The following is a 15228-nucleotide window of genomic DNA, read 5'->3' as shown; positions in this document are numbered from 1 at the left end:
AACCTTTATTCTACAAATAAATTCTATAAAAATCCTAAACTGGCATAGTTCATGTCATTTTTCCCCCGTCCTCCAAATAGCTTCTTATTGTTCAAAACAAAAGCCCGGTTCTCTAGTCATAAGAGAACACTTATAAGGACTTGAATTTAAGGCAATTTTTTTTGTTGTTGAGGGATAGAAAAAAAGGAAAATGCCTTGTACTTGGACATATATGATATTCTCTCTTTTGTGGCAATATTCATTCATTTATATCTATTTTGCATGAAGGAGATTTGGTACTAAGTGTAGCAAATCAGATGTGTAAGCTGATTAGTGCCCAGGCTAGTCTCCCTCTGAGATACTGTTTTTACACTCGGGCTATACTGGTCTTAAGCATTTGCAACATTGGTAACAAGACATCCCAATTTTTTTAATGTTTGTTTATTTTTTTTGGGGGGGGGGGAGAGGGAGAGAGAGAGAGCACAACCTGGGGAGGGGCAGAGAGAGAGGGAGACACCTAAAATAGGCTCCAGGCTCTAAGCTGTCAGCATAGAGCCCAACGTGGGGCTTGAACCCGTGAACCACAAGTGAACTGAAGTGGGATGCCCAACTGACTGAGCCACCCAAGTGCCCCTAGGTATTCCAATTTTTCTTAATTGCTTTTGTAAAGAGCAATTTTTTTCCCACTTAAAATATATCTACTTTCTTTGTTCCGTGTTTCTTGGGGCAATCACAAATGCAATGTATGTAGCTTCCCATATCAGTGTAAGCAAATTCACTTTGATGTAAAGAACACTTTACCACATTGGGTACCCATGTTATTCAAATTGCCAGGGAAACTCCAAGGACCAAGTGCCTTCCTCCAAACAATTTCTAGCTCTGTAATCAGCTTCCTGCAGATATTTTGCATATTCCCAACTGAGCCTATGGGAATACTATTTTTTTTTTTTTGCAACCTCTGTAATGATCCAGAACTGGATACATTTCTTCAAAATTCTCCTATTTGTAAAATAAACCATCCTTTTTGTTTCCACTTCATATAATTACCTGGTAGAAGAACACAAATTCATGGTGAAAAACTCAAGTTTTCCTGGTTCTCAGTTCTGAGGGGAATCTTTTCTGTTGGCCTTTTAAGCAGATTCATTGTTTTCAGAGCTGTCCCCTAACAAGATTTCACATACCAGACCTTGAGGAAAGCTGAAGTAAGAACATTAAAGCATCCTTCTATAAAAGTAAGCCTATGGAGATGGTGGTAGGGACAGGTAATTATGAAGTGATACAGTTTAGTATCTTTATATTGATATTTATGGACATCAGGATTTGAGATTATTATTTTTAATAGCCCTCAAGAAAGTATACTGATGAGAGAAGTATCATCTGATCACTCGACAGACTCATGACAATTACTTGCTTTCAGCCACTAAATTTTGAACTGGTTTCTTACACAGCTGTTGCCAAACCAAACAACCGTATTTCATTTTTATAACAATCTTATGAAGCAAAGTAATTACTTTTATTTTACAGATTAGCAAACTGCAGATCAGAGAGGCTAAGGAATTTATCCAATGTCACAGAGCTCCTATGTGGAAGAGCTGAGATGAATGTCAGCTATGCAACCTGAATGATTTGCAAGGCCATTAAAATAGAGCCATAATGGAGAGGAGTTAATTTAGAGAAAAATAAGACAATCTGTAGCTGCTGTTCTTTATAGCATCAGGACTTTAAGTGAAGCAGAGTAAATTGATAAAGCCTAAGATAAAAGTATCCATTAACGTAGTACAGAAAGCTTCTCAGGAAACAAAGGCAGCCTGCCAACGACCTATTTTACTGCCTTGAGGGCAGTAAAGTTCTTTAGAGAGAGTCTTATAAAGAAAGGTTCATAGACTGAAGCTAGACAGGAGTATTTTGCAATACAGTAGTTCTTCCAGTCCTCCAGTCCTATCTGTGAATTCAGGCCAGTCTTTTCTTTCTACCTTTTTATCTGCCTTCCATAAATACTGAGTGTGAGCAGCAAGTAAGAGTTTATCCCTGTCTCAGGGTCTGATGTTGTAGGGATGAATGACTCCTTCATTCCTGTAGCCAAAGAATGGACTGTATAGTAAGGCTGATGGGAAGGAAAGCGCGTAATGATAACCAGAGATATGCATACTAGGTAGGATATACAGAGCTCTCTAAGAGAACTGGGAGAGCTACTCCCCTCCATCTCAGCAGGGAATGGAAAGAGAGTTAGTCAAGGAAGCTTCCCAAAGGTGGTAATGATCAAGTTTAGTCCTCTAAAATGAAAAGGCCGTCATCTCCTGAAGGGGAAAGGAACCAAGGCCATGTGCAAAGGTATGACCTCGAAAGGATACATGGCTCTTTAAAAATGACCTCTGTCTGCACACTTTTTGGGGTGCCACACTGTGTTGTTACTGGAGTGAAGAGAACGGATGGAAATGGTGAACCTAGAGAAGGAAGCAGGTCTCACACCATAGGAGGTCTTTCATGTACACTCAGTTGACTTTCTCTTAAGGCCAAAGGGAAGCCACTCAATGAGAGGTTTTAAGTAGGAAAGTGACATGATACAATTTTCCTTTCAGAAAGATCTTACCGAGGGCATTGCAGAAAATAGATTTAAGGGGGCTCAATTATAGGCAGGACACAAAATCATTCATTTTTTGGTGATTCAATAAATATATATTGTTTATTTTGTCTGTATCAGTCATTATGTTAGGGGCTACACAGGACAAGGAAATAGAATACATAGCATTTGTCCTAGAAATGCTCATAGCTAAGTGGGAAAAATCTAACACTGATAAATGGAAAGTTCCACGATGGTATAATAGGTGCCATCAAGGCAGTCTGACCTAACAACTGTGGGAAGACTCTGGAGACAACCACTTTTAACAGAAAGGCAAACTGTAGCTCAAATGTACTTATCAGCATAAATTCCCACTGTCAAATAGAAGCCAATAGCCAGGTTACTGTCTGCATTTGGGCTGGTTGTGCCATGAACAAATTCCCCTAGTCATGAGAGAAAAAGATAGAGCGGGTAGTGTGGGTTAAGGTAGGATGGGGTTATGTGGCATTGCAGGGGGGAGGACTTCATGCCAAAAATTACCCCTTGCTGTATCATCAAACCATGCCTCTGGTGCAGATCTAGATCTATCCAGAGCAAGGCATCACACTGTAGGCCAGTGGCGGCCCTGGCTAGCAACATGTGTAAAAGTCCGCTAAAAGAATACCATGATTATAACTAACTTATCTCTACTAGCTTTATTCTTAAAGACAGACTCACAGATAGGTAGACAGTCACTTCCTCCTCAAATGAAGTCCCTGCAAACTAGCATTTGGTTTTCCAAACCCGGACCCTGACTTTATACATAATGAAGCTAATATAAGGTAATATGTTAAGGCAGAGACTTTTGGGAACCATAAGGAATTTTTCAAGTCTAAGTCCACTGTCTTTAACTTGTGGTTCATGAACCAACCACAGTGAAATCCAAAGGTTAAAGCTGAGACACAAAAGTTTCCAAAATACTGTAACTATGCACTCTTTTCTCAATTATATTTTTGTCTGCAGGCCATTTTTGCAGATGAAGCCACTGAAAGTTCTCATAACCATTATTTTCATTTCCAACTTAAATAATAACTATTTCTGAGCTCTGATAACATGATCATTTTTCTTTGTGTATTTCCCAACTAGGGCCTTAAAAATTCTGTAAATAAACTGACAGCAAACATTTAAATTAGCCCAGTGCTTTTCGTTTTCTTTTGCACACTCTTTCCTCAAAAAAAAAAAAAAAAAGAGATTAAAAGAAAGTAAACTATCACAGACTATGAAGCAGTGAACATGGAGTTACAGTGCATGGTTACATTTGTACAGTGAAGAATTATGGGCCATGTGCCTCTTCACTGGGGAGTTGACCTCTAGACTCTTGAGTCCAACTAGAAGGAATCCAAGAATGCGCTTTCCAGGAGAGCTCAAGTACTCAGGGATGTCCATGTGTGAAAAACTACACAGCGAAAATTCCTTAGGAACATAAACATGACCATGGAAAAGATGAGAGATCTAGGAGGGAGTGGAAGCATTCTGTACTAGCTCAGCTTTACGGTCCTTATTTATTATTAAGGTTACAATGTATATTTTGTAGGCAAATTTTATTGCACTAATTAACTCATTAACAACCTCTAGAGAGAAGCCAGACTTCTCTGCAGGCTGGTTTGCTGAATTTTAATGACCCAGATAAAGAGAAAAATGAGCGTTCTAGGTTCAGTGAAAGCCCTGGGACTCTACAAACAGCTCTGATTTACTTAGTGTATCGTATCATAGAGAAGTGTGAATTGTGAATTAAAACAGAGAAGAATTCCTCAATACGTATACAACACAATAGGTTTGGCTAATTTAAATAAGCAATGCTTATGGCATTTATGGCATTTTAATTTAACAGAAAAAATCAGCTTTGATTTGCTTCCCCTGCCTCTTCTGAGTTGGAGCAGGAGCCAGTTTATTCCAGAGTCCACACTAGCCAAGCAGGCTAGGGTTTCTAAGTGAGAAGAATAAGGTGAAGAGTGAGAAGGACTTGGATGTAGCTCAGCCTGCAAGGCATAACCATTTAATTGACAGTACTGATGTGATTTGTGATATTCTGAATGATATCTGATGTGGTACCCTGACCTCCGATGTCTGGAGTATGGACATCTTTGTTCTCCATGGACGCCAAGACTGCATTGCGAATGGAGGTGGCATAGGAGTGGAGCTTGAGGTAATCCAGCAAAATGCAGCTTGCCAGAAGCATGGCAGTAGGGTTGGCCATATTCTTATTGGCTAAATTCTTGCCTGATTGCCTTGAGGCTGTTTCAAACACTGCGTACGTATGGCCATAGTTTGCACCAGGCACGAGGCCTGCTCCCCCAACCAACCCTGTGCAGATGTTGTTGACTATGTTGCCATAAAGATTGGGCATCACCATTACATCAAATTGCTGGGGCCGAGATACCAGCTGCATGGTGGTGTTATCCACAATCATGCCTTCGAAAGTGAGCTGAGGATAGCGGGAGGCCACCTCTCTGCAACACTGTAGGAAGAGACCATCTCCCAGTTTCATGATGTTGGCCTTGTGCACAACCGTCACTCTCTTGCGTCCCATCTCCTGGGCCAATTGGAAGGCATATTCAGCAATGCGCAAAGACCTGGCCTTGGTAATGATCTTCAGGCTCTCTATCACTCCTTTCACACTCTCATGCTCCAGGTTGCTGTATTCACCCTCTGTGTTTTCCCGAACAACTAAGATGTCAACATCCTTGTGCCTTGTCTCCACTCCTGGCAGACTCTTAAAATGGATAACGTTGGCATAGAGATCCAGCGTGGTGCGAAACATATTGTTGCAGGATTTGTGAGACGGTGGCAGGTTGTGGTCAGTTTCGATGTTGCCCTTCAAGGCCACGCAGTTTCGACGGACTGCCATGATGGCATTGTGAACGTCCTCTTCACCAGAAGTGGAGTTAACTATCACCTCCTCGAAGTCCACAGGCACACATGCATGTCTGAACACAGTCTTAACATGCAGCATAAGTTCAGGCCCGATGCCATCCCCAGGAATCATAGTCACAGTGTGTCGCCCACCATACTTGGCTGATGGAGGAATACCGTGTTTAAAAGAGAAGCTCCTCAGTGAGGTCTCACGGCCAAATAAAATCTCCCAAGAATGGCAGAGAGGAGAAGGTCGCAACATGGCCTTCACAAAGCAACTGGCAGCTGTCAGCATCTTCAGCGCCATGATCATTAAGGAGAGGTTAACTTATGTAAAAATACACAATCTTCCTCTTGTTTTAAATTGGCTTCTTCTAGCGGAATTCTAGGTCCATAATTCTTGTGTAGGTCACAACTGTCTCTCCTGCTTGGTATTCTATTCTGACAGACATTCTACTGCAGTGAGAGAGATGTGAAGTATCATATAGAAAGTATATTTATTCAATGTGCTAACCTCTGCATGATATACTTTAAAAAAATAGGCTATATCAGGCCTTCTGTAATATCATACAGAAGTTTTGGGTTCACAGCAAAACTGAATGGCAGGTTCAGAGATTTCACAGAGAGCACCTACATCCTATTAAATTCCCTCCCACTATCAAAATACTGCACCAGAGTGGCACATTTGTTACAACCGATGAACCTACATTGACACAACATTTTTACCCAAAGTCCATAGTTTAAATTAAAGTTCACTCCTAGTGTAATAATTTCTGAGTTTGGACAAATGTATAAGGAGGTGTGTGTATCTACCACTATTGCATCATACTGTAGAGTTTCAAAGCCCTAAAAATTCTGCTCTGCTTTGCTTACTTATCACTGCCTCCCCCTAGCCCCTGGTAACCACTGATCTTTTAAGTGTCTCCATAGTTTTGCATTACCCCAGGATGTCATATAATTGAAATCACATTGTATGTAACATTTTCAGATTGGCTCCATGGATTTAGTAATATGTATTTAAGGTTACCTCGTCTTTTCATGGACTGATACTTCATTTCTTTTTAGCACAGAATATTCCATTGTCTGGATGTACCAGTTTGTATATCCACCTACTGAAGGACATCTTGGTTGTTTCCAAATTTTGATAATTATGAATAAAGCTGCTATAATTTTGGTAATTATAAATATGTGCAGGTTTTGTGTGGACATAAGTTTTCAACTTACTTGAGTAAATATAAATAACAAGGACTTCTGTATCCTATTGTAAAAGTATGATTAGTTTTACTAGAAACTGATCAACTGTCCTCCAAAGTGGTTCTACTATTTTGCATTTCCACCAGCAAATAATGAAAATTCCCATCGTTCTACATCCTTGTCAGAATTTTTCGTCAGTGTTCCAGATTTTAATCATTCTAATAGGCACCTAGGGATAGTTCATTGTCTTAATTTGCATTTCCCTAATGAGATATAATGTAAAGTATCTTTTCATATGCTTATTTACCATATTCTCTGATGTGTTATCTTTCAAGGTTTTGGCCCATTTTTTTAATTACGTTTTTGTTTTCTTATTGTAGAGTTTTAAGAGTTCTTTACATATTTGGAATGCCGGTCTTTCATCAGATGTACCTTTTGCAAAAAACTTCCCCCAGTCTGTGGCTTCTCCTTCTTTTGACATTATCTTTTTTTAGAGAAGTTTTTTAATTTTAATGTAGTATATGTTTTTAAATATTTCTTTCATGGTTCCTGAATTTGGTGTTGTATATAAAAAGTCATCAGCATACTCATGGTCGTCTAGATTTTCTCCTACATTATCTTTTAGGAGTTTTATAGTTTTGCATATTACACATAAAGCTATGATTCTATTTGGAGTTCATTTTAGTAATGAATTTAAGGTCTGTGTCTAGATTAATTTTTCTGCATGTATATGTCCCCTTGTTCCTGGCACTATTTGTTTAAAAAACTATCTTTGCACTAGTATGTTGGTTTTGTTCCTTTGCCAAAAATCAGTTGACTATTTCTGGGCTCTCTATTTTCTTCCATTGATTTATTCATCTGTTTTTCTGCCAATAACAGTATCTTAATTAGTGTAGCTTTATAGTAAGTCCTGAAGTTGAGGACTATAAGTTTTCCAGCTTTGCTCTTCTTCAATACTGTGTTAGCTCTTTGTGGTTTTTTGTTTTCTTTTGTTTTACCTCTCCATATACGCTTTGGAATTGCTTTGTTGATATCCACAAAATAACTTACTGGATTCTGATTAAATTTGTATTGCATCTACAGATCAAGTTGTGAAGAACCGATAACTTGACAATATTAAGACATCCTATCCGTGAACAGAAAACATCTCTATTTAGTTCTTCTTTGATTTTATTCATCAGAGTTTTGTAGTTTTCCTCATATAGATCTGGTACATATTTTTGATTTATACCTACGTATTTAATTTTGGGGAATGCTAACATAAGTGATATTGTACTTTAAATTTCACTTCTTTATTACTTGCATATAGGAAAGCAACCAACTTCTGTGTATTAAACTCCTATCTTGAAATATTGCTATAATCACTTATGGGTTCTAGTTTTGTTGATTATTTCACATTGTCTACATAGATGATCTTGTTGTCTGCAAACAAAAACAATTTCTTCCTTTTTAATTTGTATACCTTTAATTTCCTTTTTTTGTCTTAGTGCATTAGCTAGAAATTCCAATATAATATTGAAAAGGAGTGGTAAGAGGAGACCTCCTTAGCTTGTACCTGATCTTTGTGGGAAAGCTTTGTGTTTCTCAAGTATGATGTTAGCTGTAGGTTGGATGTGGCTCTTCTTTATCAAGTTAATGAAATTCCCCTCTAGTCCTAATTTACTAAGAGCTTTTATCATGAATGTGTGTTGGGTTTTGTCAAATGCTTTCCTGTATCAAGTGATATGATCATGTGATTTTTCCTTTTTAATCCTGTTAAAGTGATGGATTACATTAACAGATTTTTGATTATTGAACCAGCACTGCATACCTGGAATAGATTTCAATTATGGTATATAATTCTTTTTCTACATTGATGGATTCAGTTTGCTAATATTTCGTTAAAGATTTTTGCATCTTTGCTCATGAGAGAGATTGGTCTTTCATTTTCTATTCTTGTAATGTCTTTGTCTGGTTTTGTTAGTAGGGTAATGTTGATCTTACAGAATGAGTAGGGAGTATTTTCTCTGCTTCCATCCTCTGGAATAAACTGTATAGAACTGCTTTTCTATTTTTTTTTTTTTTACAGTTCATTTATTTATTTAGAAAGAGAGAGTACATTATTGGGTTAGGGGCAGAGAGAAGGAAAGAGAGAATCTTCACTGTCAATGCAGAGCCTGACGTGGGGCTCAACCTCACAAACCCACAAGATCATGAACTGAGTTGAAATAAGGAGTCAGATGCTTAATTGACTGAGCTATCCAGGCACCTCAGTATAATTTCTTTGCAGAGTTGACCAGTGAATCCATCTGGGTCTGGTGATTTCTGTTTTAGAAGGTTATTAATTACTGATACAGGCTGACATATATATATATGCATATGTAATATATATATATATATATGACATGTCTATATGTATACGTAATATATAAAATATATAGGTTGATATAGGTTTATTCAGATTGTTTCTTCTTATATGATATGTGACAAATTACATATTTTGAAGATTTGTTTGATTTCATCCAGGTTATCAAATTCACGGGCATAAAGTTGGACATAATATTCCTTTATTATCCTCTTTAATGTCCATCGTATCTATAGTAATGTCCCTTCTTTCATTTCTGATATTAGCAATTTGTGTCCTTTCTCTTTTTTCTTAGTTAGCTTCTCTAAAGGCTTACCAACTTTATTGATCTTTACAAAGAGGCAGCTTTTGGTTTTATTGATTTCCTTTACTGATTTTCTCTTTTCAAATTCATTGATTGCTCCTTCCATTCTTAACATTTTTTCTGCTTACTTACATTTGGTCTTCTTTTTACAGTTTCCCAAGGTAGAGCCTTACATTACAGATTATAGATCTTTCTTCATTTCCATCAAATGCATTCATTACTATACATTTTGCTCTAAGAACTTCTGTTACCACATACCGCAAGATTTTGATAAGCTGTGTTTTCTTTTTTTTTTAGAAGCTGTGTTTTCATTTCCATTTTGTTCAAATATTTTTATATTTAAATTTCTTGAGATTTCTTCTTTGACCCACATGTTATTTAGAAATGTGTTGTTTAGAGATTTAGAGAAGATGGCGGCGTAGGAGGACGCTGGGCTCACCGCGCGTCCTGCTGATCACTTAGATTCCACCTACACCTGCCTAAATAACCCAGAAAACCGCCAGAAGATTAGCAGAACAGAGTCTCCGGAGCCAAGCACAGACAAGAGGCCCACGGAAGAGGGAAGGAAGGGCGGCGAGGCGGTGCGTGCTCCACGGACTGGCGGGAGGGAGCCGGGGTGGAGGGGCGGCTCCCGGCCAAGCAGAGCCCCCGAGTCTGGCTGGCAAAAGCGGAGGGGCCTGACTGACTGTGTTCCCACAACAAGCGCGACTTAGCGTCTGGGAGGTCATAAGTTAACAGCTCTGCTCGGAAAGCGGGAAGGCTGGAGGACAAAGGGAGGGAGAGCTGCTGAGCCCCCGGACGACAGAGCTCAGTTTGGTGGGGAACAAAGGCGCTCACCAGCGCCATCTCCCCCGCCTATCCCCCAGCCAAAATCCCAAAGAGAACCAGTTCCTGCCAGGGAACTTGCTCGCTCAGCGCAAATACCAAACTCTGCGCTTCTGCGGAGCCAAACCTCCGGCAGAGGATCTGACTCCCTCCTGCTGCCACAGGGCCCCTCCTGAAGTGGATCACCTAAGGAGAAGCGAGCTAAGCCTGCCCCTCCTGCCCCCGTGCACCTTGCCTACCCACCCCAGCTAATACGCCAGATCCCCAACATCACAAGCCTGGCAGTATGCAAGTAGCCCAGACAGGCCACGCCACCCCACAGTGAATCCCGCCCCTAGTAGAGGGGAAGAGAAGGCACACACCAGTCTGACTGTGGCCCCAGCGGTGGGCTGGGAGCAGACATCAGGTCTGACTGCGGCTCCGCCCACCAACTCCAGTTATACACCACAGCACAGGGGAAGTGCCCTGCAGGTCCTCACCACGCCAGGGACTATCCAAAATGACCAAGCAGAAGAATTCCCCTCAGAAGAACCTCCAGGAATTAACAACAGCTAATGAGCTGATCAAAAAGGATTTAAATAATATAACAGAAAGTGAATTTAGAATAATAGTCATAAAATTAATCGCTGGGCTTGAAAACAGTATACAGGACAGCAGAGAATCTCTTGCTACAGAGATCAAGGGACTAAGGAGCAGTCACAAGGAGCTGAAAAACGCTTTAAACGAAATGCATAACAAAATGGAAACCACCACGGCTCGGCTTGAAGAGGCAGAGGAGAGACTAGGTGAACTAGAAGATAAAGTTATGGAAAAAGAGGAAGCTGAGAAAAAGAGAGATAAAAAAATCGAGGAGTATGAGGGGAAAATTAGAGAACTAAGTGATACACTAAAAAGAAATAATCTACGCATAATTGGTATCCCAGAGGAGGAAGAGAGAGGGAAAGGTGCTGAAGGGGTACTTGAAGAAATAATAGCTGAGAACTTCCCTGAACTGGGGAAGGAAAAAGGCATTGAAATCCAAGAGGCACAGAGAACTCCCTTCAGACGTAACTTGAATCGACCTTCTGCACGACATATCATAGTGAAACTGGCAAAATACAAGGATAAAGAGAAAATTCTGAAAGCAGCAAGGGGTAAACGTGCCCTCACATATAAAGGGAGACCTGTAAGACTCTTGACTGATCTCTCTTTTGAAACTTGGCAGGCCAGAAAGAATTGGCACGAGATTTTCAGGGTGCTAGACAGAAAAAATATGCAGCCAAGAATCCTATATCCAGCAAGTCTGTCATTTAGAATAGAAGGAGAGATAAAGGTCTTCCCAAACAAACAAAAACTGAAGGAATTTGTCACCACTAAACCAGCCCTACAAGAGATCCTAAGAGGGACCCTGTGAGACAAAGTCCCAGAGACATCACTACAAGCATAAAACATACAGACATCACAATGACTCTAAACCCATATCTTTCTATAATAACACTGAATGTAAATGGATTAAATGCGCCAACCAAAAGACATAGGGTATCAGAATGGATAAAGAAAACAAGACCCATCTATTTGCTGTCTACAAGAGACTCATTTTAGACCTGAGGACACCTTTAGATTGAGAGTGAGGGGATGGAGAACTATTTATCATGCGACTGGAAGCCAAAAGAAAGCTGGAGTAGCCATACTTATATCAGACAAACTAGACTTTAAATTAAAGGCTGTAACAAGAGATGAAGAAGGACATTATATAATAGTTACAGAGTCTATCCATCAGGAAGAGCTAACAATTATAAATGTCTATGCACCGAATACCAGAGCCCCCAAATATATAAAACAATTACTCATAAACATAAGCAACCTTATTGATAAGAATGTGGTAATTGCAGGGGACTTTAACACCCCACTTACAGAAATGGATAGATCATCTAGACACACGGTCAATAAAGAAACAAGGGCCCTGAATGAGACATTGGATCAGATGGACTTGACAGATATATTTAGAACTCTACATCCCAAAGCAACAGAATATACTTTCTTCTCGAGTGCACATGGAACATTCTCCAAGACAGATCATATACTGGGTCACAAAACAGCCCTTCATAAGTTTACAAGAATTGAAATTATACCATGCATACTTTCAGACCACAATGCTATGAAGCTTGAAATCAACCACAGAAAAAAGTCTGGAAAACCTCCAAAAGCATGGAGGTTAAAGAACACCCTACTAACGAATGAGTGGGTCAACCAGGCAATTAGAGAAGAAATTAAAAAATATATGGAAACAAACAAAAATGAAAATACAACAATCCAAATGCTTTGGGACACAGCGAAGGCAGTCCTGAGAGGAAAATACATTGCAATCCAGGCCTATCTCAAGAAACAAGAAAAATCCCAAATACAAAATCTAACAGCACACCTAAAGGAACTAGAAGCAGAACAGCAAAGGCAGCCTAAACCCAGCAGAAGAAGAGAAATAATAAAGATCAGAGCAGAAATAAACAATATAGAATCTAAAAAAACTGTAGAGCAGATCAACGAAACCAAGAGTTGGTTTTTTGAAAAAATAAACAAAATTGACAAACCTCTAGCCAGGCTTCTCAAAAAGAAAAGGGAGATGACCCAAATAGATAAAATCATGAATGAAAATGGAATTATTACAACCAATCCCTCAGAGATACAAACAATTATCAGGGAATACTATGAAAAATTATATGCCAACAAATTGGACAACCTGGAAGAAATGGACAAATTCCTGAACACCCACACTCTTCCAAAACTCAATCAGGAGGAAATAGAAAGCTTGAACAGACCCATAACCAGCGAAGAAATTGAATCGGTTATCAAAAATCTCCCAACAAATAAGAGTCCAGGACCAGATGGCTTCCCAGGGGAGTTCTACCAGACGTTTAAAGCAGAGATAATACCTATCCTTCTCAAGCTATTCCAAGAAATAGAAAGGGAAGGAAAACTTCCAGACTCATTCTATGAAGCCAGTATTACTTTGATTCCTAAACCAGACAGAGACCCAGTAAAAAAAGAGAACTACAGGCCAATATCCCTGATGAATATGGATGCAAAAATTCTCAATAAGATACTAGCAAATCGAATTCAACGGCATATAAAAAGAATTCTTCACCATGATCAAGTGGGATTCATTCCTGGGATGCAGGGTTGGTTCAACATTCGCAAATCAATCAACGTGATACATCACATTAACAAAAAAAAAAGAGAAGAACCATATGATCCTGTCAATCGATGCAGAAAAGGCCTTTGACAAAATCCAGCACCCTTTCTTAATAAAAACCCTTGAGAAAGTCGGGATAGAAGGAACACACTTAAAGATCATAAAAGCCATTTATGAAAAGCCCACAGCTAACATCATCCTCAACGGGGAAAAACTGAGAGCTTTCTCCCTGAGATCAGGAACACGACAGGGATGCCCACTCTCACCGCTGCTGTCTAACATAGTGCTGGAAGTTCTAGCATCAGCAATCAGACAGCAAAAGGAAATCAAAGGCATCAAAATTGGCAAAGATGAAGTCAAGCTTTCGCTTTTTGCAGATGACATGATATCATACATGGAAAATCCAATAGACTCCACCAAAAGTCTGCTAGAACTGATACATGAATTCAGCAAAGTTGCAGGATACAAAATCAATGTACAGAAATCAGTTGCATTCTTATACACTAACAATGAAGCAACAGAAAGACAAATAAAGAAACTGATCCCATTCACAATTGCACCAAGAAGCATAAAATACCTAGGAATAAATCTAACCAAAGATGTAAAGGATCTGTATGCTGAAAACTATAGAAAGCTTATGAAGGAAATTGAAGAAGATTTAAAGAAATGGAAAGACATTCCCTGCTCATGGATTGGAAGAATAAATATTGTCAAAATGTCAATACTACCCAAAGCTATCTACACATTCAATGCAATCCCAATCAAAATTGCACCAGCATTCTTCTCAAAACTAGAACAAGCAATCCTAAAATTCATATGGAACCACAAAAGGCCCCGAATAGCCAAAGGAATTTTGAAGAAGACCAAAGCAGGAGGCATCACAATCCCAGACTTTAGCCTCTACTCCAAAGCTGTAATCATCAAGACAGCATGGTATTGGCACAAAAACAGACACATAGACCAATGGAATAGAATAGAAACCCCAGAACTAGACCCACAAATGTATGGCCAACTCATCTTTGACAAAGCAGGAAAGAACATCCAATGGAAAAAAGACAGCCTCTTTAACAAATGGTGCTGGGAGAACTGGGCAGCAACATGCAGAAGGTTGAAACTAGACCACTTTCTCACACCATTCACAAAAATAAACTCAAAATGGATAAAGGACCTGAATGTGAGACAGGAAACCATCAAAACCTTAGAGGAGAAAGCAGGAAAAGACCTCTCTGACCTCAGCCGTAGCAATCTCTTACTCGACACATCCCCAAAGGCAAGGGAATTAAAAGCAAAAGTGAATTACTGGGACCTTATGAAGATAAAAAGCTTCTGCACAGCAAAGGAAACAACCAACAAAACTAAAAGGCAACCAACGGAATGGGAAAAGATATTTGCAAATGACATATCGGACAAAGGGCTAGTCTCCAAAATCTATAAAGAGCTCACCAAACTCCACACCTGAAAAACAAATAACCCAGTGAAGAAATGGGCAGAAGACATGAATAGACACTTCTCTAAAGAAGACATCCGGATGGCCAACAGGCACATGAAAAGATGTTCAGCGTCGCTCCTTATCAGGGAAATACAAATCAAAACCACACTCAGGTATCACCTCACGCCCGTCAGAGTGGCCAAAATGAACAAATCAGGAGACTATAGATGCTGGAGAGGATGTAGAGAAACGGGAACCCTCTTGCACTGTTGGTGGGAATGCAAATTGGTGCAGCCGCTCTGGAAAGCAGTGTGGAGGTTCCTCAGAAAATTAAAAATAGACCTACCCTATGACCCAGCAATAGCACTGCTAGGAATTTATCCAAGGGATACAGGAGTACTGATGCATAGGGCCACTTGTACCCCAATGTTCATAGCAGCACTCTCAACAATAGCCAAATTATGGAAAGAGCCTAAATGTCCATCAACTGATGAATGGATAAAGAAATTGTGGTTTATATACACAATGGAAT

At 39.5% G+C, this 15228-nt stretch overlaps 2 protein-coding genes across 6 annotated transcripts in view; both read right to left on the bottom strand.

Moving 5' to 3' along the window:
- NELL1 (neural EGFL like 1) overlaps window positions 1–15228 on the bottom strand; it is an 883212-nt gene that overhangs the window by 300897 nt on the left and 567087 nt on the right. The window lies entirely within an intron of this gene.
- On the bottom strand, window positions 4360–8698 carry LOC101086177 (isocitrate dehydrogenase [NAD] subunit gamma, mitochondrial-like). Its single transcript, XM_011286745.4, has one exon. The coding sequence runs from the start codon at window positions 5742–5744 to the stop codon at window positions 4575–4577; it is 1170 nt and encodes a 389-aa protein (XP_011285047.3). The 5' UTR covers window positions 5745–8698; the 3' UTR covers window positions 4360–4574.

The sequence above is a fragment of the Felis catus genome, chromosome D1 (assembly GCF_018350175.1).
Source record: "Felis catus isolate Fca126 chromosome D1, F.catus_Fca126_mat1.0, whole genome shotgun sequence".
In the NCBI taxonomy this organism is placed as follows: Eukaryota; Metazoa; Chordata; class Mammalia; order Carnivora; family Felidae; genus Felis; species Felis catus.
This window is presented reverse-complemented; position numbering and strand designations above follow the sequence as displayed.